At 41.8% G+C, this 23,834-nt stretch overlaps 1 protein-coding gene across 4 annotated transcripts in view; it reads left to right on the forward strand.

The window, feature by feature from the left end:
* LOC140741940 (DDB1- and CUL4-associated factor 1-like) overlaps positions 1–23,834 on the forward strand; it is an 83,042-nt gene that overhangs the window by 28,205 nt on the left and 31,003 nt on the right. For all 4 annotated transcript variants that reach the window (XM_073072530.1, XM_073072532.1, XM_073072533.1 and 1 more), the window contains exons 9-14: positions 1,530–1,688; positions 2,041–2,220; positions 2,906–3,115; positions 4,776–4,945; positions 11,216–11,340; positions 12,598–13,870. In XM_073072530.1, coding sequence (XP_072928631.1) covers positions 1,530–1,688; positions 2,041–2,220; positions 2,906–3,115; positions 4,776–4,945; positions 11,216–11,340; positions 12,598–13,870 — 2,117 coding nt within the window. The remainder of the gene's footprint in view (positions 1–1,529; positions 1,689–2,040; positions 2,221–2,905; positions 3,116–4,775; positions 4,946–11,215; positions 11,341–12,597; positions 13,871–23,834) is intronic.

A 23,834-nucleotide genomic window follows, 5' to 3' on the forward strand; every position in this document is an offset into this window, starting at 1 on the left:
CAGCCATGATAATACTTGGTTTCTTTAGTTTGTGATTGGTTGATAAGGATGCCACCTTTAGCTGCAGCACTTTGAGGCCCGAAGAAGGCAACACGAACATTAGCACAAAGCTCACAAAAACCTTTTGGTTTTTTCCATCCTCTCCCCCGTCCCGGTACGGGGGCTGTAACAATTTCCTCTGACTCACCTTCTGAGAGTACACCCTTCAGGAGGTTCCTGAGTTGGCTTCTTGAATCACTTTTGTCTGTATTGAAGGCATTCTCACTTCAGTTTTGAACAGTGACGAAAGAACATGATTCTGAGTTACAGTGGTTTGCAAAACAACCACCCACATGAAGTATTCATGATAGGGGCAATGAATGTTCAGAATGCTAGAAAAGCAGCTGGTCAAGGTGAAGCATCAACGTCGAGAATAATCATGGCAGAGGTGTTACTGCTTATCCTCATTGTGATCAATTGGTCAAGAAGTCAAGGATCCAGTTGCAGAGGTGGTGTATACTCCACAATTTAGGAGGTGATGAGTTGGCTTGGAATTATAGAATTGAAGATGGAGCTGTAGTCAATAAACATAATGGATGGAGATGTCTGGGAGATTGGAAATTGCATTGCTTCTCGAAGCACTTCATAATGGTAGATGTCAGCTACTGAGCAGTAGTTGTTCAAAACACATTACCTTGTTTTTCTTTGGTACCAGGATGATCATGGTCTTAAAGCAGGTGGGAACCTCAGATTGAAGCAGGAAGAGCTTAGGAATGTTTGCAAATAACTTCGCCAGCTGATCTGCACAGGGCATTTGTGTTGTTCACTTACAGTCTCCCCCCCCCCCCCCCCCTTTTTTTTTTAAAAAAAAGAAAGAGTAGATTACCCTAATCTGGTTCCTCTGTTTCTGGTATTGTCCTGGGGAAAAGCTGAATTGGCTGAGTCACTCATATTAATCAATAACAGGTCATAATAAGTCCGGCTTTGCATTTGTTTCAATGATCAGTGATTTGAATCGTGAGCTTATTCTCTCAAACAGGCTGTATGCCGTACTGACTTAATTAAAGCTGTCATGTGGTGGTTTGTTTAAACACAGTTGGGTACTACATCCCAGGGATAAAACTGTGTGGCAGAAATTAACCTTCATGCGGTCTCTCCTGGAAGGTGAACTTGGTGGGGGGGGGGGGGGGGGGGGGGTGTATATTGATGAGGATGTGCAAGATTTGGTTGCTATTTTTTTCCATCTTGCCCACACCTGTCCTGAATAACTAGGAATAATTTATCATTACACGACTGTCTGCTTGTGGTATGAACTTTTTTGCTTTCATCAGAGGGAAATTTTGGGTGGAAGGAAGAGAATCTAGAGAAACTGTATCTCTACCAAGTTGTAGCTGATTGTTGTAGCCTTAAGCATTGACTGCTGACCTTTTTGATTTTTGTAGCACGGACTTAATGGAGATTGTTTGTCATTCTGCCTTGTGTCTGTGCGGTAAGTTACCCATTGACCTGCTTAATCTGCTCATTTGATATCTGCCTTTCCTCCTCCACAGTACCTGGCTTCTTTGTTATTACATAAGAAGTTTGCTGCAGAATTTGTGGCTCATGAAGGTGTTCAAAAGTTGCTGGAGATCCCCAGACCCTCCATGGCTGCCACTGGTGTTTCCCTGTGTTTATATTATCTAGCTTACAACCAGGATGCAATGGAACGGGTGAGTCCAACGATTCTGAGAAGCACACTGAGTCAATCTCGTAGGATAAGCTTAATTCATTGTAATTTGGTTAGGGATGTTTCTTCTCTTTTGGAATGGACCATGAATCTGATAAATCTGAGCCACAAGGAAACTCTCACATGCTATTTTTACAACTTGAGAATTATATTCATGTAGCTGATATTGGAAGAATTATTCTGTATTTGGGGAGAGGAAGCTTCCTCAACTTCATTAACTGTTCCTGAGATGATAAAATGTACAATAAAATATATCTCTTCTGTTAAAAGACAATGCAAGTGTTTAGTATTTTTTCAGCATAATGATCCTAGTTTCATTGTTCTTTTCTTTCTAGGTGTGCTTACTCCCACACTCCGTGTTGTCTGACGTTGTCAGTTACACTCTTTGGCTACTAGAGTGCTCCCATGAGTCAGGCCGCTGTCATGCCACGATGTTCTTCTCCATTTCATTTGCTTTCCGCTCCATACTGGAGCTCTTTGACAAGCAGGATGGTCTTCGGCGGGTGGTTAATTTGGTATGGTTGCTAAAGGCTCTTGGTGATGCTGTAATTTAACATTTTTTGTTGGGTCTAAAGAAAGTTGCACTCAAGCAGGGCAGGCAAGCAATTGTAATAAACTACTGTCTCGGATCACAGTGAGATATTATAAGGGGTAGTGGGGAAGGAGAGAGAGCCAGCATGTGGGCATCTTTAATCAGCAAGAAGATTGATATTTCCACTGCCCATTTAAACACGGTAGATTTGAGAAAAAGAAAATTTTGTAGTTCTCCATTGGGTTGGGTCCGTAAATTATCATTTGTGCCAGCCTGTACATACCTGGTGGTGATGTAATGGGTGTACATAAATGTTAAATGGATTCAACGTATGCAGAAAAATTATTTCTCTTTGCACTAGAGGGAATCAAGAATGAGATGATTTAATAAAACATGCCATTGTGGAATAAAATTAGGAATATTCTCTCAATTAATGAATATCTGGGAATGTCTTCAAAAAGTTTGATTAAATTAGCAAAGATTTTCTTTTATGACAGTGTTAAGAGAAATGGAGTTAAGGCTTGTGGAACTGGCAGAGTTGCCGATTAAAGATGATCTCAATGAGTGAATGAACTCCTGCTGACCTGTTTTATCTATGTAGAAAATCCTTAATTTGATTTTTTAAATTTGTTTTATAGCCTGGGTTTAATTTTGTTTAACTCCTACAGATCAGCACGCTAGAAATCTTAAACTTGGAAGATCAGGGTGCTCTGCTTAGTGATGATGAAATCTTTGCCAGCCGCCAGACAGCCAAGCACACGTGTATGGCACTACGGAGGTACTTTGAGTCACATTTGGGAATTAAGCTGGAGCACGTGAAGAGATCCTTGCAGCGGACAGAAGGAGGCGCTATTGTTCATCCTCACCCACCGTGCAAGGTGTGTACATTGAAACCTTTATGCCAATTCCTCCAACAATTAAAATGATCAACACAATTTTATTGAAGTTCTGTTGATCCTTTCAATGTATTTGGAAGAATTTTCACTGGAATAAACTCTACAGCAGAATGGTTTTTGGCTGGTGTTATGAAAGTTTTGAATTTTGCGCAACGTTTGAAATAATAAACATTCAAAATCAATAATTGTCTTGAATCAAGAATTCTGATTGGGGTGAAAACTTTTTCTCCTAGGCTAGGGGTCATGAGTATTCTTGGTAAAAAAAAATCCACTGGTATGAAGTATTATTTTAAAAGCACCTGACCAGTGAGAATAGCTTCTGAACAGATTAGGCCAGCTGTCACACAAGCTGCTGCTATTACTCACTACCAAGGCCAACATAGCTATATAAAGGCATCCTGAATGCTGCTTTGCAGAAATGCACATCTTGGGGCATCAAGATTCCCTGTGAGTCTTCAAACTAAACTTCATTTCCTCCATGGAGCATTTCAAAGCGCAGGTAAAAGGATTCATTAATCAGTAAGATAGTTTGGAAAAAATGTATTGTCATAGTGTCTGAAGGTTCAATCCTTTGATAGTAACATTCAGCAAGATTTTTAGTAATTTAAATCTAATATTTCCCAGGAGGCTGTTTCTAAGTTAAAGTAAGGAAGGTATTTTGTCATTAAAATGTTTTGTATGTATTCTGGTGGAAATCTGTTCAAAATGTTTCATTTTTCGTGAACCTTTACTACAAAAAATATTAAGGCATAAAGAGGCTTTTAAGACTACTTTATTGGGACAATGTCAAAAACTGCATTCTTTATCCTTCCTGAGCCTTGCACATGGCCAGTTCTTCATATTATATGTTGTCAATAGATGTATGAGCCTCTGAGTTGAGTACTAGGATCCTAATGGACATATGCATAATGTGTTCATCAAAAGTGTTAACTTTGTTAATGCTTCTAAGGTTGAGCATCTAAATTCCTATCACATCTTTCCTGAGGTGGCTGCTACGCATACTTGGGTTTCGGTTATCAGCATGCACTTAAGCACTAACTAACTCCACAATGGATTCAGATTTTTAGGCCAGACTTAATAAGTGACTTCTCTTTTTTCATGTTCTGGGTTTCTTTCAAATGTGGACATGCTGAGAACAGTTTAAATGCACCTCTGTGCAGAAATCAGGTAAAGAATTTTTATCAAAAAAATGCTTGATGTATCTATCTGTTGCATTTTTTTTGTTCAAACAGCATGGGTGGGTGGAGGCTTTCTTCAGGAAAACCCTTCCTGCTGCTGTTGAGCTTGAGATGCATGGGAGGGATTGCCAGTTAGATTCAGATGTGTTGATTTATAGAGGTCCAAGATGCCATCCACTGAAGCTTCATCCTCTTCAGGTTGAAAACTGCCCGTGTTTCAGTAACCCCTGCAGCAGTTCCAGAGTAAAATAACAATAAACCTAAATTGTGGATGTTTAAGTTGGAGAAACAAAGAGTTCATACTTTGAATCAAAGATCTTTTACTCTAAGCAAACCTCTTGTATTTACCTAATGTTGATCAGTTCCAGATTCTTGTAATTCTTGAGTAGTTGCTAAACCTGAATTAGGTCCATGAAGGTTGAGGTGGCTCATATTGGAACTAAATTTTTGATTCTTGCTTTTAGGCCTGCTCCTACACCCATGATCAAGTCATGGAGATGATGGAGTTTCTGATTGAGTATGGTCCAGCAAGACTCTTCTGGGAGCCAGCGGAAGTCTTCCATAAGCTCTCCTGCGTACAGCTTCTGTTGCAGCTTATATCCATTGCTTGTGAGTGGAGGACTTACTATGGCAGGTAGGCTTTGGTCCATAGTTTCAAATTTTCCTTTTGAAGGATTGCTTCAAAATGTAGCCTTAAAAGATGTTTGTTACCACTAAATTCTCTTCCATCATCTTAGTCCATTGTCTGTGTTGAACTAGCTTGGCCACTTCAATCATCTATACCCCTTGTGACTAGTCATATTTGGCATTGTTCTCCTGATGTTGCTTTGGTTTTCCTCAGCTTCTTGCTCCATTTACCTGTGTTCACAGTTGTAAAAAAATGGTCAACACTTGGAATTATAACCAGGATAATTTTTTATTTTTTGTAGCTTGTGTGAGTGCAGTTTTTTTTCTCAAACCATGTTTTCCCCAATTATTATGAAAGTACCCTCTATCCATCCAAATTAGAGTTAACATCTGTTGGTAATGGCAACCCTACTAGCCGGATGCACCATGTTTGGGTTTGGTTTTGAAGATTCCCCCTTCTGGTATTGTTTTCAGAATGTTATAAACTTAATCCTGCATCATGACCTTCAGGTGGCTTTCAGGGAGGGAATAATTAATCAGATAGTTGTTTGAGCTAATCATTTGGCTATTAAATGCCTTGAACTTGCAGGAGAAAGAGGATTATTAAGTTTTGAGTAGTGATTGGTTCATTCAAGTGTGTGTTTAAGTGCATAAAATTAAGAGCACTTTGTATGAAGTTTGTATTATGAAATGGGTTTAATTTAGAAAAATGTAGTGGGTACTTAAGAGGATTTTTTTAAAGCCAGGCTAAAGATTGAGCTTAAAACAGAATACTGGAAATACTCGGGTTAAACAGCAGCATGTGGGTAAAGAGACATATTAATATTTTGGTAAAAGAAATGAGATGCTAGGAAAATAATTATAATGTGGAAGTTTCTTCTGTCTGTAAAATAAACAGATGAAAGGGATGAACAGAATTGACCCCCAATGAATTTGCTCAACAATATGATCAAATGGCTTGAGATATAGCCTGAGAAGACGATGAATTTGCTCAATAACATGATCAAATATCTTGAGATATAATAAAACAAGAAGCCTGAGAAGATGAGCTTTGTGGATCAAATGGGGATGGTCCCTGAGTAAATGTCCAAGAAATAACTGAATGTGTTTCTGGCATGGAAAGTGATTGAGGGACTTGCTGAAGATGGACATGAAACTGATCTCCAACAAGCCACTTAGCCCAAATTACCATTATTTACCTTTACGCACATTCTTCCACTTTAAATTTATGGGGAGATTTGACAAGCCTTGAGCTGTTTCTTCAACACCTGAGCTTCTCTCACCAGAAAAGTGAGAAAAAGTGCTTCTGAAGCTCTCCGTTTCTTCTGACAACCATGAGTGGAACTGCTTTGGGAATGTGGAGAGGTATTTGAACAATCTCTGATGCAGCCATGCTAACAGAACAGATAGCCATTCTGATCCTATGCAAGCATTCCCATTTTGTTCTTCTTCAAATGAAGATGAAATGGGTTCTGACATGTGTCTCACAGATAAAACTTCAAGCATTTGGCAAAGGAAGTTTCTGATTGAGCCAGAAAGTTAAGTGTGAGTCATAAATATTGGTACCCTGGATTAGCTAAGAGAAAATTGGGCCAGTGATCTTGCTCCTATTCACAGTGTAGATTACAATTTGGGTAGATAATGTGTAAAAGTCCAAGTGTAATTTTAGTGCAGCAGTTGTTAATTATAATGAAGTAGTAGGTAGTTGTGAAGTTTATAGTCTTGTTGGGAGAGCTATTTCTGTATCTTAATTTGGCGGTGACCTTTCACAAAGTGACTTCATTGGATAAAAGCAATGAGGATTTCACTGATGGGCTTCCTGTGCTTATCAGCGGTACAAACAGTAGCACCAGATTACTCATGAATACTCTGTGTTGTGTTCATTTCACAGTGCTTGCATAACTGATCTTTCTCCAACAATGTAACCAAGGAGCTGTGTGCAAACAATTAACGCTTGTAATGAGAGGGAAAATTGCTGACAATTTTCACCATGAAGCATTACCAGTTTATCAACGTTTATTTCACACTCAAATTTCAATCAGGCTTTTATTGATGATGTCAGTGTAAGTGGAATTAGTGAAACTGAACAGTTATTATCGGAATAGCCAAACAATTATGCTTCGAAAGACAGCCACATCTAACCTAGCATAATGTCTCAAGGCAAACTAGGGTGCTCAAGTTCTGCTCAAGAACTAGCAGAAAAAAACTGGAGAGAACATTGGAAGCAGATGTGTAACATTGACTGAGATGGTGTAATCCAGAGTGGGGGCTGACCTGTCTGTGTGTGTATTAACCCTAGTCTCTCACCTAATGGTACCATACACTGAACACTGGCCCTACTTTTCTTAGCTAATCCAGGGTTCCAAGATTTATTAGTTCACATTTAACATAGGAACTTCCTTTGTTAAATACTTGAATACCCTTAACTCATAACCACAAGTTCTCAACTGGGCCTATTCAACATGTTCCAACAGCCAGTTTTCAAATCATCAAGCTTGGGTTTTACTTCTGTGACTGGCTTTCTCTCCTACCAGAAAGTCATCAGCTCACTGAAACTTAACAGAAATGTTTGCTGATTAGATTGAAATAAAAGGGAGTGTAGCAGTCTTGTATTTAATTGAGAAGCTATGCCTTTAACTTGGAAAAAAATAAATTTGAAAGCAGCGAACTGATGTATAATTTTATATATTTGATTTGAAGAATTGGCACAGATTCCAGGCATTACTGGTTGATTCCAAGCTGCCAGTTGATGATACCTTTGTCTGTATAGTAGCAGGTGTGAGTTCAAATTCTCCAGAGTCTGGAGCATAGAATTGAACACAACCGTGTAGCAAGGGAGCACTGGCTGAACTGCTGGCTTTCAGATCATGTTAAACAGGGAAGCTTTCTAACTGAGACCCAATTTATCCCCTCTGGTGTGCATCAAAATTCCCTGGCTCTTCAAAGATCAGATGTTTTGAAGATTAAATATTAACCAGAAAATAAAATCACATGAATGGGAAAATGGTATTCTTTCTCAGTAGAAGATTGAACAGAGTCTTAAAGTAAATTTCTGTCTAATTATATGTATGTGACCTTATACTACCTTGAGATTTATTTAAATAAATAAGGTAGAACTTATGAAGTCTATAGATAAACAAAGACTGGCAAACAACCTATATACAAAAGGAGACAAATTGTACACATTTCAAATAAATAAATAGATAGATAGATAGATAGATAACTAACTAACTAACTAACTAAATAACACTGAGAATGTGAGTTGCTGAGACCTTGAAAGGGGGTCTAGGTTGTGGAAGGAATTCAGGGTTGAGATTAGTAAAGTTATCCACACTGGTTCCAAAGCCTGATGGTTGCAGAGTAATAACTACTCCTGAACCTGGTAGTGTGGGACCTAAGACTCCTGTACCTCCTGCCTGATGGTAGTCACTAGAAAATAGCATGGTCTTGATGATGGGGGTCCTAGATAATGGATGAACATAGAAATTTACAGCACATTGCAGGCCCTTTAGCCCACAATGTTGTACCGACCATGTAACTCTAGAAACAGCCTAGAATTCTCCTAATGCATTGCCCTCTATTTTTTCTAAGCTCCATGTACCTATCTAAGATACTTCTAAAAGATCCTATTGTATCCACCCCTGACATCCCCCCGTGCCTACTTCCAAGCACCTTAAAGCTATGCCATTAGCCATTAGCCGTGTTAGCCATTTCAGACCTGGGAAAAAGTCTCTGGCTCTCCACATGGTCAATACCTCTCATCATCTTATACACCTCTATCAGGTCACCACTCATCCTCCATCACTCCAAGGAGAAAAGGCCAACCTCACTCAACCTATTCTCATAAGGCGTTCTCTCCAATCCAGGCAACATCCTTGTAAATCTCCTCTGTACTCTTTTTATTGTATCCTCTTCCTTCCTATATTGAGGTGACCAGAGATGAATGCAGTACTCCAAGTGGGGTCTGACCAAGCTGTAACAGTATAACCTCAAGGCTCTTGAACTCAATCCCACAGTTGATGAAGACCAGCACACCATATGCCTTCTTAACAACATTGTCAACCTGTGCAGCAGCTTTGAGTGTCCTAAGGACATAGACTCCAAGATCTCTCTAATCCTCCACACCTCCAAGAGTCTTACCATTAATATTATATTTTATCTTCAAATTTGACCTACCAAAGTGAACCACTTCACACCATGTACCACTTCTCAGCCCAATTCTGCATCCTGTTGATGTCCTGCTGTAATGCCTGACAACCCTCCAGACTGTCCACAACATCCCCAACTTTTGCGTCATCAGCAGACTTACTAACCAACCCTTCTACTTCCTCATCCTGCTCATTTATAAAAATCACAAAGAGGAGGGGTCCCAAAACAGGTCCCTGCGGAACACCTGTGGTCACCGACCTCCAGGCAGAACATGAACCATCCACAACCATCCTTTGCCTTCTGTGGGTAAGCTAATTCTGGATCCACAAAGCAAGGTTCCATGAATCCCATGCCTCCCTACTTTCTGAATGAGCCTTCCATGGGGTACCATATCAAATACCTTTCTGAAATCCATATACACTGCATCCACTGTTCTACCTTCATCAATCTGTTTTGTTACATCCTCAAAAGAATTCAATCAGGCTCGTAAGGCATGACCTGCCCTTGACAAAGCCATGCTGACTATCCCTAATTAGATTATGTCTCTCCAAATGTTCATAAATTCTGCCTCTCATGATCTCTCCAACAACTTGCCCACTACTGAAGTAAGACTCACTGATCTGTAATTTCCTGGGTTATCTCTACTCCCTTTCTTGAACAAGGGAACAATATTTGCTATCCTCTGTTACTCCTCCCACCCCTATTGATGATGCAAAGATCATTGCCAGAGGTTCAGCAATCTCCTCCCTCGCTTCCCGCAGTAGCCTGGGGTATATCTCGGCCGGATCTGGTGACTTATTTAACTTGATGCTTGTCAAAAGCTCCAGCACATCCTTTTTCTTAATGTCTATATGGTCAAGCATTTCAGTCCACTGTAAGTCAATCGCATAATTGCCAAGGTCCTTTTCCCTGGTAAATACTGAAGCAAGGTATTCATTAAGTACGTCCCCTAACTCCTCCGACTCTATGCACATGTTTCCACTATCGCACCTGATTGGTCTTACTCTTCACATACTTGTAGAATGCCTTGGGCTTTTCCTTAATCCTGCTCGCCAAGTCCTTCTCATGGCCCCTTCTAGCTCTCCTAATTTCATTCTTAAACTCCTTCTTTGCAACCTTGTAATTTTCTAGAGCTCAAACAGTACCTTGTTTCTTGAACTTTTTGCAAGCTTTTTTCTGCTTACCTATATTTTCTACATCCTTTGCGCACCGTGGTTCTTTTACCCTACCATCCGTTCTTTGCTTCGGTGGAACATATCTATGCTGCTTTCTTGTGGCAGCACTCCTTTTAAGTGGGTTCAGTGGTGGGAAGGGCTTTGCCTGTGATTAACTAGGCTACGTCCACCAATTTCTGTAGATTTTTCCATTCCTGGGTATTAGTGTTTCCATACCAGGCCCTGATGCAGCCAGTCAAGATACTTTCCATTGAGCATCTATAGAAGTTTGTCAGAGTTTTAGATAACATGCTGAATCCACACCAATTTGTATGGAAGCAGAGGTGCTGTCGTGCCTTCTTAGTGATGGAATAGATGTAATGATATCTTCAAACACATAGGTGTAATGCGATAGACATGAGCAGGTGTCCACTTGGGAGTCCAAAACTATTCCTCCTGAATATATAGCTAAAATGCCATTGCTGCTGGAAATTTAAAATAAAAGTAAAAACTAGTAGTAAGTCTTAGCAGGTCAGGTAGAATCTGTTGAGAAAATGATGACCTTTTGGCTTTAAGCCCATACATATGTTCACCAATAAATCCAAGAAGGTACTTGCTCTGAGGATATGGAGCTCATTGTCATATGTAGTTGAGACAAATAACATCGCTACATTAGGAGGATCTAAAATCTACAAGGAGAAATGATAGAGTACTTTTGGGTGAAGTTTGTGTGATCTGTGGGATGTTTGTACACTAAACAGCCTTTCACTGTGTCATCCTTGAAATCTGGTGAATTTTTTGTTGACTCTTCTTCCCTTAGGCACATGGCTGAGATCAGAAAAATTGTATATTCAGTATAGTAATTTATGTCCCATAATCATCCTATCCACAGCTGTGGGAGTATGTAATGTAGGATGTCTACTAAGTTTGAGCTTGTGTGAGTATTCTAATTCTGCATGCTCTCCTTCCTTCAGGAGTGACACTGTTCGTTCTGCTCTAGATGTACTGGCTGTCCTCACTGTGGTTTCCAAAACTCAGCTTCTACTAGCAGAACCTGTAGGTGTGATGGATGAAGGGTCAACTCCTGTGACTGCTGTGGGTGAGTGAAAAGTTATCAGTAAATGTGAACTGATGCCAAATGAATCTGATCCACATTTAAGCCCAAACTTAAGAAAGAAGTTTTATTTATTGGTGTCTTTCTTGAAAATAGTGCTGCCAGTTTAGTGCCTAATGGTTGTGTGTTTAAGCAAGTTGTTTAAATTGTGTTGAAGCATGCTGTCTAGATCCCGGAGGGAAGGTGGGGGGAGGGGGACTTTTATCTACATTGCATCACTAAATCCTCTGTTCTACGTTCTTGTAGCACTTAGTAAAACTATCATAAGCAATAAGTTCTATGCTTCATTCTTCTGAAGGACGTTCGGATCAAAAGAGTCTCAGGATCCAGCAACCCCCACCGCTTCCCACTCCCTTTACCCTACCATTAAGACCTTGTGCCTGTGGCTGCTCAGAAGTGTTGGAAGAAATGAAGAGACCTCATGCTTCCTGTGAAGTCTGAATAGTTACAGTGTATTGGAAGAAACTTTAAGGAGAGTTCTTGATTGATGATAGTATGAGTCCTATCAGTAATTGAGCCATTGTTGGCAATTCGATAAAAGAAGAGTAGTGGGTGTAGAATGCTGGGGTGCAGTTTTTAACATGAAGATGTTAGCGAGGCTGTATTTAGAATATTGTGTCCTGTTTTTGTCACCCTGCTAAAGATGTCATTAGGCTGGAAAGAATGCAGAGCAGATTTTCTGAGAGAGATGCTGGATCTCAAGTCTTGAGTTATGGGGAGGTTGAAGTGTTTGAAATCTTTTATCATTGGATCATAAGAGAATGACACACTATCTTATAGAGGTGTATAAAATTGGCAGGGTCATAGATAGAATGAATATGCACCGTCTTGTTCTCCCAGGATTGAGGATTCAAGAACTAGAGTGTATGGGTTTTAAGGTGAAAGGGGTGAGATTGAAAAAGAATGGGAAGGGATGCCTTTCAGCCAGAGGGTCAGGATATGGAATGAGCTGCCAGAAGTGGGTAAGGCAGGTATATTGGCAGTATTTAAAAGGTATAAAGGTATTTGGACAGGAAGAGTTAAGAGGGATATGGGCCTAGTGCAGGTAAATGTGTCTTCCTTGGAATAGAAATCGATGTGAACCAGTTGGGCCAAAGGGTCTGTTTCTGTGCAGTAAGATTTTGTGCATGACCACAGTGGTGCGTGTGACCATTTGTAACTAGTTTCAGTTTTGAGTTGTAGTGTTACAATATTTACAGCTCTATGCATTTGTTCATTTAAAGCACTTCCTTTCTTTCGCAGGGATGAGTATTATCCTTGGAGTTGCTGAGGGGGATATCTTTGCAAATGATGCAGAGACACAGAAGTCTGCTCTTCAAGTCATCATCAATTGCGTTTGTGGGCCTGACAAACGTATCTCCAGCATCGGCAAATTTAACTCCGGAACCCCTCGGCGCAAGAGTCTGCAGAACCCCAAGAGTTTAGAGAGTGTGCTGACCAAGATGTGGGACATGGTTCAGGCCAACAACGGCATTAAGGTGCTGCTGTCCTTGCTGACCGTGAAGACACCCATCACTGATGCAGACCAGATTCGAACCTTGGCTTGCAAAGCCTTGGTGGGCTTGTCGCGCAGCAGCTCTGTCAGGCAGATCATCAGTAAGCTGCCTCTCTTCACCAGTGGTCAGATCCAGCAGCTGATGCGGGAGCCCGTGCTTCAGGACAAGCGGCATGAGCACGTCAAGTTCTGCAAGTATGCGTCCGAGTTGATTGAGCGAGTCTCAGGGAAGCCCCTGTCCATCGGCTCGGATGTCTCGCTGGCCCGGTTGCAGAAGGCGGATGTTGTGGCCCAGACACGGATCACCTTCTCCGAGAAGGAGCTGCTGCTGCTCATCCGCAACCACCTTGTGTCCCACGGGCTCAACGACACTGCCTCAGCGCTCACCAAGGAGGCAGACCTTCCGAGGACACCAGCCATTCAGGCTGCACCACCTCACTCCTCGGCTTTCACACCGGTTGCCACCGGTAGTTCCCCGGTCGCTTTGCCCAGGACTCTAAGACTGGCCAGCAGTATCGCCCCTCGAGCCATCAGCCTGAATGCGTTTTCAACGCCCTGCCCGTCAAAGGCAGCGGCTTCTCAAGCACCCCCCTCCGTACCTGGGCCGTCCTGCCCTAACGGCTCACCGATAATCGGCAAGATAAGCTTCTGCAAGGAGAAGCCATCTCCGAGCAACAACACCACCAGCCTGAAGAAGCAGAGACTGATTCGTCAGAAGTCAGACTATGGTGCTTACAACCAGACTCCAGCTATCAAAAAGCAGCTGGACCGCCACTTACCATCACCACCATCTTTGGATAGCATCATAACAGAATACCTACGGGAGCAACATGCCCGCTGCAAGAATCCTGTCGTTACATGTCCCCCCTTTTCCCTCTTCACCCCCCACCAATGCCCAGAGCCAAAACAAAGACGTCAGGCACCACTAAATTTCACATCCCGAGTGACGCACAGAGCTGCCTTTCCAAAGTATGGTGGAGTGGATGGTGGTTGCTTTGATCGACATCTCATTTTCAGCAGGTAACAATTCCCCTGAATTAACACTTTGGTCAAAAGTCTTTACAAAGATTTAGCTAACTTGCAGTCCCCACAGTTTATAGAGAGTGAGGTCGTGTTTGTGTGGATTGGCAAGTGTCTTTTGACCATAAAAGGAGTCAAAGGAGTGGACCATTCAACTCATCAAGTCTTCTCCACCATTCTATCATGGCTGATTTATTATCCCTCTTAATCTCATTCTCCTGCCTTCTCCTCACAACCTTTGATGCCCTAACTGGCAAAGAATATCAACCTCCGCTTTAAATATACTCAGTTACGTGGCTTCCACAGTCATCTGTGGCAATGAATTCTACAGATTCATTGTCTCAGTTCTTCGAATACAGGCTCAGAGCCATCTTGCTCTCCAATACCAGCGTATCTTAGATAAATGGCCCAAAATTGCTCGCAATGCTCCAAGTGAGGTTTGACCAGTGCCTTATAAAACTTCAGCATTACAACCTAGCTCATACATCCTAGTCATCTCAAACTGAATGCTAATAATGAATTTGCCTTCCTTACCACTGACTCAATGTGCAAGTTAACCTTTGGGGAATCTGCACAAGGACTCCTAAGTCTCTTTGTGCCTCTGATTGTTGAATTTTCTTCCAGTTTAGAAAATAGTCAATGTTTACAGTAAATTTATTGTCAAAGTACATATATGTCACCATGAGATTCATTTTTTTGGTGGGCATTCACAGTAAATACACAAGACACAATAGAATTGATGAAAGACCGTACCCGGATGGACAAACAGCAAAATGTGCAAATACAAAAAGAAAGAAAATAAGTAAATAGATAGATAAATAAATAGCAATTGTGTATTGAGAACGAGATGAGTAACTCCATAGGTTACGAGAACAGCTCAGTAATGAGACAAGTGAAGTTATCCCCTCTGGTTCAAGATCCTGATAGTTGTTCATGAAACTGGTGGTGCTCATGTTCCTGTACTTTCCTCCTGATAGCAGCAGTGAGAAAAGAGAATGGCCTCGATGGCAGGGGTTCTTGATAATGGATGTTGCATCCTGCGTCAGCACTCTGTGTAGATGTGCTCAGTGATGCAGAGGGCTTTTCCCTGGGCCATATCCACCACTTTTTGCAGGCTTCTCCGTTGAAGGGTATGTGTTTCCATACCTGGCTGTGATGCAGCCCTCAATATACTCATCTACACATTTATACTCAGCCACACATCTACAGAAGTTTGTCAGAGTTTTAGATGTCCTGCTGAATCTTTGCAAACTCTTAAGGAAGTAGCGGTGCTGCCATGCTATCTTCGTAATGGCACTTACATGATGTCCCAGGAAATGATAATACGGAGGAATTTAAAGTTACTGACCCTCTCCACTTCTAATCCTTCTATGTCTTTAATTCTTTACCAAAGTGTATTGCCATAAACATCCCTACACTATATTCCATCTGGCACTTTTTTGCCCATTCTCTCAATCTGTTGAAGTCCTTCTGCAGACTCCCTGCTTTCTCAGTACTACCTGTCCCTCCACCTGTCTTCGTATTGTCTGCATACTTGGTCACAAAGCCATCAATGCCATCATCCAAATCACTGACACTCAACACGGAGAGAAACAGTCCCAACACTGACCCTTGTGGAACACTACTAGTCATCGAATCCAATCACAAAAGGCCCCCTTTATTCCCACTTTTTGCCTGCATGCTAGTATCCTTCCTGGAATACCTTGAGCTGTTATCTTGTTAAACAGCCTCATGTACAGCACCTTGTCAAAGGCCTTTGAAAATCCAAGTAAACAACATTCATTGACTCTCCTTTGTCAATCTTGCCTGTTATTTCCTCAAAGAATTCCAACAGATTTGTCAGGCAAGGTTTTCTTTCAAGGAAACCATGCTGACTTTAGCCTATTTTATCATGTCCTCCAAGTAGCCTGAAACCTTGTCTTTGATAATGGACTCCCAACATCTTTCCAACCACTGAAGTTAGGCAAACTGACTTATAATTTCCTTTCTTCTTCCTGCCTCACTTCTTAAAAGAGTGGATGACATTAACATTTTCCAGTCCTCCAGAACCATTCCAGAATCTAGTGGTTCTTGAAAGATCATTACTAATGCCTCTACAATTTCCTCACCTACCTCTTTCAGAACCCTGGAGTGCAGTCCATCTGGTCCAAGTAACTTACTTACCTTCAGACCTTTCAGCTCCTTATTGATAGTAACTACATTCACTTCTACCCTCTGATTCTCTTGAATTTCTGGCATACTGTTAATGTCTTCCACAGAGAAGACTGACGCAAAATATTTAGTTCAACTTTTTTGTCCCCCATTACTAACTTTTACAGTGTTATTTTCCATTAGATATTTTTTTAAACTTTTGGTATCTTTTATGATATTGGCTAGCTTACCTTCCTTATTTCATCTTTTTTCTCTTCATGACTTTTTTTGTTAACTGTTTTTAAAAGCTTCCCACTTTTTTGCTGTATTATACGTCTTTTATTTTCCTTTTGCACTGTCTTTGACTTGTCAGCCATGGTTGCTTCATCCTCCCTTTAGAATACTTCTTTATCTTTGGAATGTATCTTTCCTGCACCTTCTGAATTTTCCTCAGTAACACCTGCCGTTGTTATGCCGTCATCCCTGCTAGTGTCTTCTTCCAATCAACTTTGGCCAGCTCCTCTCTTATGCCTCTAATTCCCTTTACTGCACTGTAATTCTGATACATCTGACTTTGTCTTCTCTCTCTCAAACTGTAGGGTGAATTCTATCATTATGATCACTGTCTCCTGAAGGTTCCCTTACCTTAAGCTTCCTATTCAAATTTGGGTTCATTACACAACACCCAGTCCAGAATTGCCTTTCCCCTAGTTGGCTCAGCCATAAGCTGCTCTAAAAAGCTATCTCGTAGGCATTCTATAAATTTCCTCTCTTGGGATCCAGCGCCAACCTGATTTTTCCAATCTACCTGCATATTGAAATCACCCATCACTATCGTAACATTGTCCATCTTGCTTGCCTTTTCTGTTTCCCATTTGTAATTTGTATCCCACAACCTAGCTACTATTTAGAGGCCTATATATAACTCCCATCAGGGTCCTTTTATCTACATCTTCCGATCCTGTCACCACTTGGATATGATTTCATTTTTTTAAGCAACAGAGCCACCCCACCCCCTCTGCCTACCTGCCTGTCCTTCAATACAATGTGTATGTTAAGCTCCCAACTACCTGCCACTTTCTAATTGCGCTACCTTATTCAGTATGCTGCATGCATTCAACTGTAACATCTTCAATCCCGTTTTCATCACCCTTTTCGATTTTGCCCGCATGTTACATTTCAACTTATCCCACTGACTCCAACTTTGTCCATCATCTGCCTGTCCTTCCTCAGTCACACTACACACTGCATCTATGTACTAACTGCCCCATTCCTGAGGCCTATTAGTCCAATTCTCATTCCCCTGCCAAATTAGTTTAAACCTTTCCCAACAACTCTAGCAAATGTGCCCACAAGGATATTGGTCCACCTTGGGTTCAAGTGTAACCTGTCTTTTTTGTGCAGGTCATACCTTCCTCAAAAGTAATCCCAATGATCCCAAAATATGAAACCCTACCCTCTCCACCAATTCATTCATCTGTAAAATCATCCTATTCTTACCCTCACTGGTGTGTGGCACAGGCAGCAATCCAGAGATTACTACCCAGCAGGTCCTTCTTTTCAGCTTTCTACCTAGCCCCTATATTCCCTCTTTAGGACTTCCTCCCTTTTCCTACCTACATGGTTGGTACCAATATATACCACAGCTTCCGGCTGCTCAGCTTCTTTCTTTAGAATGTTGTTGTCCAGAACCTAGATATCCCTGACCCTAGCACATACCATCTAGATTTCTTTTCCAGATCCACCGAATCTCCTATCTGCCCCTCTAATTATGTAATCTCCTATGACAACTGCACCCTTCTTCTCTCCCCCCCACCCCCACCCTTCCCTTCTAAACCACAGAGTCAGACTTGGTGCCAGAGCCCTGCTCTCTGCAGCTTATCTCTTGCAGGTCATTCTCTCTTCCACCCACTCCCTCCCCAATCCAAAGTGGTATACTTATTATTGAGAGAAACGGCTAGAGAGGTACTCTGTACGGGCTGCTTCTTCCCCCCTCCTTACAGACACCCAGATACTTGTCTCCTGCAACTTTGGAGTGAATACCTCCCTGTGTCCATTGCTTCCTCATTCTCCCAAATAAGTCAAAAGTCAACGAGCTGTAACTCCAGTTCCTTAACACAGTCTCTAAGGAGCTGCAGCTCGATGACTTTTGTGCAGATGTAGTTGTCAGAAAGACTGGGGTCTCCCAGTAGGTGATTAAATTTTAGGTTTAAAAAATGTGATAATGAGACTAATTTCCAGGTTTTTAAACAAGTGATTCTCACTGCCAACATTTATTTCTAGTGGAGCTTTGAAAACAGATTGTACTAATTGCCATCAAATAGGTAATATCCTTAATGCAATTCAGTGAGCACTTTTGTAATTGACTCTGCAGTTATGATTACATTCGAGCCACTTGGATAATGTGGGCTTTATAAGAGGTTAACAACTATTTTTTTTACATGATTTACTTAATTCCACCTGTAGCCTGAGTATGTACAGCTGCAATCTATAATTGTAGATTAGAGTGTTGCACAAGTGGTGCTTGCAAGCTCAGTTTCAATGTTTAAGAGAAGTTTTGATGGGTAAACAGATGGTAGGGGTATGGAAGGCTAGGTCCAGTAGGTCGATGGCAGTAGGTAGTTTAAATGGCTTAGCATGGACTTGATGGGCCAAAGGGCCTGTTTCTGTGCGGTGATTTTCTACGACTTCTATAAAGTGTACAAGGTATATTGCCAAAGACTCTCTGAGTAACATCTCTGAGCCCCGCAGCCTGCACCACCCAGAAGGGCAAGGGCAACATAAAAAAAATGAACATTATATCCAAGTATCCCTTGGTGTTAGGAAGTTGTAGTACACCTGCAAGTTACATTGTATTCAAAAGCCTGGAACTCTTTATCTACCATCAGTGTTATCTCTAGACCAACTAGCGATGGATGAGCAGTCAGTGTGGACTTTGTCAGCAATTTAGCACCTCATCAAAAATGTGACTTCTTCAGAAAAGCAAAGCACTGGCTTAGTCTACTTGTAGATAGATAGATAGATAGATAGATAGATACTTTATTCATCCCCATGGGGAAATTCAACTTTTTTTCCAATGTCCCATACACTTGTTGTAGCAAAACTAATTACATACAATACTTAACTCAGTAAAAAAATATGATATGCATCTAAATCACCATCTCAAAAAGCATTAATAATAGCTTTTAAAAAGTTCTTAAGTCCTGGCGGTAGAATTGTAAAGCCCAATGGCATTGGGGAGTATTGACCTCTTCATCCTGTCTGAGGAGCATTGCATCGATAGTAACCTGTCACTGAAACTGCTTCTCTGTCTCTGGATGGTGCTATGTAGAGGATGTTCAGAGTTATCCATAATTGACTGTAGCCTACACAGCGCCCTTCGCTCAGCTACCGATGTTAAACTCTCCAGTACTTTGCCCACGACAGAGCCCGCCTTCCTTACCAGCTTATTAAGACGTGAGGCGTCCCTCTTCTTAATGCTTCCTCCCCAACACGCCACCACAAAGAAGAGGGCGCTCTCCACAACTGACCTATAGAACATCTTCAGCATCTCACTACAGACATTGAATGACGCCAACCTTCTTAGGAAGTACATTCGACTCTGTGCCTTCCTGCACAAGGCATCTGTGTTGGCAGTCCAGTCAAGCTTCTCGTCTAACTGTACTCCCAGATACTTGTAGGTCTTAACCTGCTCCACACGTTCTCCATTAATGATCACTGGCTCCATATGGGGCCTAGATCTCCTAAAGTCCACCACCATCTCCTTGGTCTTGGTGATATTGAGACGCAGGTAGTTTGAGTTGCACCATATCACAAAGTCCTGTATCAGTTTCCTATACTCCTCCTCCTGTCCATTCCTGACACACCCAACTATGGCCGTGTCATCAGCGAACTTCTGCACATGGCAGGACTCTGAGTTATATTGGAAGTCTGATGTGTACAGGGTGAACAGGACCGGAGAGAGTACGGTTCCCTGCGGCGCCCCTGTGCTGCTGACCACCGTGTCAGACCTACAGTCTCCCAACCGCACATACTGAGGTCTATCTGTCAAGTAGTCCACTATCCAATCCACCATGTGAGAGTCTACTCCCATCTCCGTTAGTTTGTGCCTTAAGATCTTGGGCTGGATGGTGTTAAAGGCACTAGAGAAGTCAAGGAATGTAATCCTCACAGCACAACTGACCCCCTCTAGGTGAGAGAGTGATTTGTGCAGCAAATACGTGATAGCATCCTCCACTCCCACCTTCTCCTTATATGCAAACTGAAGAGGATCCTGGGCGTGCCTGGTTTGTGGCCTCAGATTCTGTATTATCAGCCGCTCCATGGTCTTCATCACGTGCGACGTCAAGGCAACAGGTCTGAAGTCATTCAACTCCTTTGGTTGTGGTTTCTTCGGTACCGGGACAATACAGGATGTCTTCCACTGTCTGGGTACTCTTCTCTGCTCCAGGCTCATGTTGAAGATGCGCTGTAGTGGTTCTCCCAGCTCAGTAGCACAGGCCCTCAGTAATCGTGGGGAAGCTCCATCCGGTCCAGCCGCCTTGCTGGTACAGATCTTCCTCAGTTGACCTTCCACCTGTGCAGCCGTAATTCTGGGCGTGGGCAAGGTCTCCTGTGAGTGGCTATTTTCCTGTGAGGGAAGTAAGCCTGGTGTGGATTTCTGCGGTGAGGATGAGATTGAGCTGTCGAACCTGTTGAAGAAGTTGTTCAGCTGGTTCGCTTTCTCCACATTTCCACTTATGTTCACCCTCCGCTTTGCACCGCATCCAGTGATGATCTTCATCCCATCCCACACCTCCTTCATGCTTTTTTCCTGCAGCTTTTGTTCTAACTTTCTCCTATACTGCTCCTTTGCCCCCCTTATCTGTACTCTGAGTTCCTTCTGAACTCTTTTAAGCTCCAACCGATCACCATCTTTAAAGGCCCTCTTCTTCTGGTTTAGGAGGCCTTTGATGTGACTAGTGATCCAGGGCTTATTATTGGGATAGCAGCGAACAGTTCTAACAGGGACAACTGCATCCACACAAAAGTTAATATGTCTAAAACTATTTTCCATCTTTTGGCTTCCTACTTAGATTTACGACTTTGATTCTGTCATTTCTCAAGACCAGAATTAATAGGAGTTTGAACAATCACTAGTTTCTGTGGAGTTTTGTTATGTTCAAAATTCAAAGTAAAACTTATCAGAGTACATTAATCTCCACATACAACCCCAAGATTCTTTTTCTGCAGACATACTTAGCAAATCCATAGAACAGTAACAGTAAACATCAGGAACTGTAAACAAGCAGTGCAAATGCAGAATTAAATAAATAGCAATAAATAATAAGCATGAATTAAGGATTATGTTATATTGTTAAATGGGTAGCTATCCCTTTTGTTCAAGAACCTGATGGTTGAAGGGTAGTAATTTGTTCTTGAACCTGGTGGTACGAGTCCTGGGGCACCTCTACCTTCAACCTAATGGCAGCAGCGAGAAAAGAGCATGGCCTGGGTGGTGAGGATCTTTGATGATAGATGCTGCTTTTCTACAGCAATATTTCATGTAGATGTGCTCAATGGTTGGGAGGGATTTACCCATGATATACTGGGCCAAATCCACTACCTTTTGTAGGATTTTCCAGTCAAAGGCATTGGTGTTTCCATATCAGGCCAGTACACATCTATAGAAGCTTGCCAAACCTCTGTAGACTCCTGACGAAGTAGAGGCACTGTCGTGCTTTCTTCGCAATAATAATTATATGATGGGTCCAGAACAGGGTCTTTGAGATGGTGACATCCAGGAATTTAAAGTTACTAACCCTCTCCACCTCTTATCCTCTGATGGTTACTGGCTCATGGACCTCTGGTATCCCTCTCCTGAAGTTCCTTGGTTTTATTGAGTGAGAGGTTGTTCTGGTTGTTATTACACCACTCGGCTAAGTTTTCAATCTCCCTTCCATGTGCTGATTCATCACCCCCTTTGATATAGTCCACAACAGTGGTGTTATTAGCAAACTTGTATATATTGTTGGAGGTGTAAAGCGAATACAGCAGGGGGCTAAGTACACATTCTTGTGCTGGTGGAGATTGTGGAGGAAATCACAAATCTGTCAATCACAACTGACTGGGGTCTACGAGTGAGGAAATCTAGGATCCAGTTGCACAAGGGGATATTAAGGCCAGGTCTTGGTGTTTACTGATTAATTTTGAGGGAATGATGGTATTAAAATGCCGAGCTATAATGTTATTGCCTTTATTTAGGCAGTTTCACAAAGACATCACAAAATGGCTAGTACTAAAAGCAAAAATGGCATTTATGGGATTCCTGGGGCCATAATTTTAGATTATATGGTTAGAATTTTGTTTTGTATCTAATTTGTACTGAACCTGATCTAGGAATGGTTAGGTAATGTAGGGGATGTTTAACTTGCTATCTGATGGATGCTCCATCTGTGTTCATATGAAAGATGTTATGTTATTCAGCGTTAACCCAGATTGTTGGTGCCTGACAGTACAAGGTAAATATAACTCTTCAGTTTCCATATTAGCCCAAAAATAAGTTGCTGGCATTCTGCACACTTGAGATGGACAGTGACATTTATCACCAAGTAACACTTATGGAATGCTGGAGGAACTGGGCAGGTCAGGCAGCAACTATGGAAATGAACAAACAGTCAGTGTTTCGGGCCGAGAAAGTAAGGGGGATGAAGTCAGAATAAAAAGGTGGGGGGATGGGGGAGGAAGATAGCCAGAGGATGATAGGTAAAGCCAGGTAGGTGGGAAAGGTAAAGGCTGGAGAGGAAGGAATCTGATAGGAGAGGAGAATGGACCATAGGAGGAAGGGCACCAGGGGGAGGTGATAGGCAGATGAACAGAGGTAAAGAGCCAGAGTGGGGAATAGAAGGGGGGGGGGAAGAGTTTTTTTTAATCCAGAAGAGGAAATCAATATTCATCCCACCAGGTTGGAGGCTTGCAAGGGAGGAGGAGCAACACATTATCTTCTGTCTGAATAGTTAAGTTTGTTTGCAGTGTCTGTATCTGTACACATGTTCAGTGGCTAATTACAAGAATTGGGTTTGATTCCAATGTTTTAATTGGGCCTATTACTCAACTTCTCACTTTATAGATGAGATGTCTAACCTGACTTTGACATAGATTAGTAAATGCAGTGGTGGAGGTAGTCCAAATTATTGGGACATGTTTCTGTATCAAGGCAATTTTTGATTTGATCTTTGAGTTCTGTTTTCTTTGGAACTTCAGACTTTTCCCCCTTAAGAGTCCCTAGGTAACTTATAGTGGGGTCATAAGAGCATTGAGCTTTCATAAATGGTACTAAGTTACAATAAATGGATTGTCTGTCAGTGCTTATAGTGAATACGGTGGTGATGAGGGATTTGGTTAGATCATAGTGAAATTCAGAGAGCCAGCTGTTAATATTAATAAATTTCTTGAGATTTGGGTCCAATGGACACCATGTTGTCTGCCTGTTTGAACCTAGGATGGTGTCAGTAGGTGGTCATTTATGTAACTTGTAAATAGTGATACTAGTTTAAAGTCCTGTGGAAGACCATTATTACTTATTATTTTGCAGTTGTAATTCCCAGTGATGTTTATCCTGAAGGTGTGGTGCTGAATTAACTGGGTGATACCTATTTGAAATTTTGTTCCATGTCTAATGTGTACTGAACCTGGGCAGCACGGTAGCTTAGCAGTTAGCATAATGTGCCAACGACCTAGGTTCAATTCTGCCACTGTCTGTAAGGAGTTTGTATGTTCTCCCTGTGACCACGTGTTTCCTTCAGGTGCTCTGGTTTCCTCCTACATTCCAAAGGCATGCAGGTTAGTAGGTTAA

Source organism: Hemitrygon akajei, chromosome 19 (genome assembly GCF_048418815.1).
Source record: "Hemitrygon akajei chromosome 19, sHemAka1.3, whole genome shotgun sequence".
NCBI lineage: Eukaryota > Metazoa > Chordata > Chondrichthyes > Myliobatiformes > Dasyatidae > Hemitrygon > Hemitrygon akajei.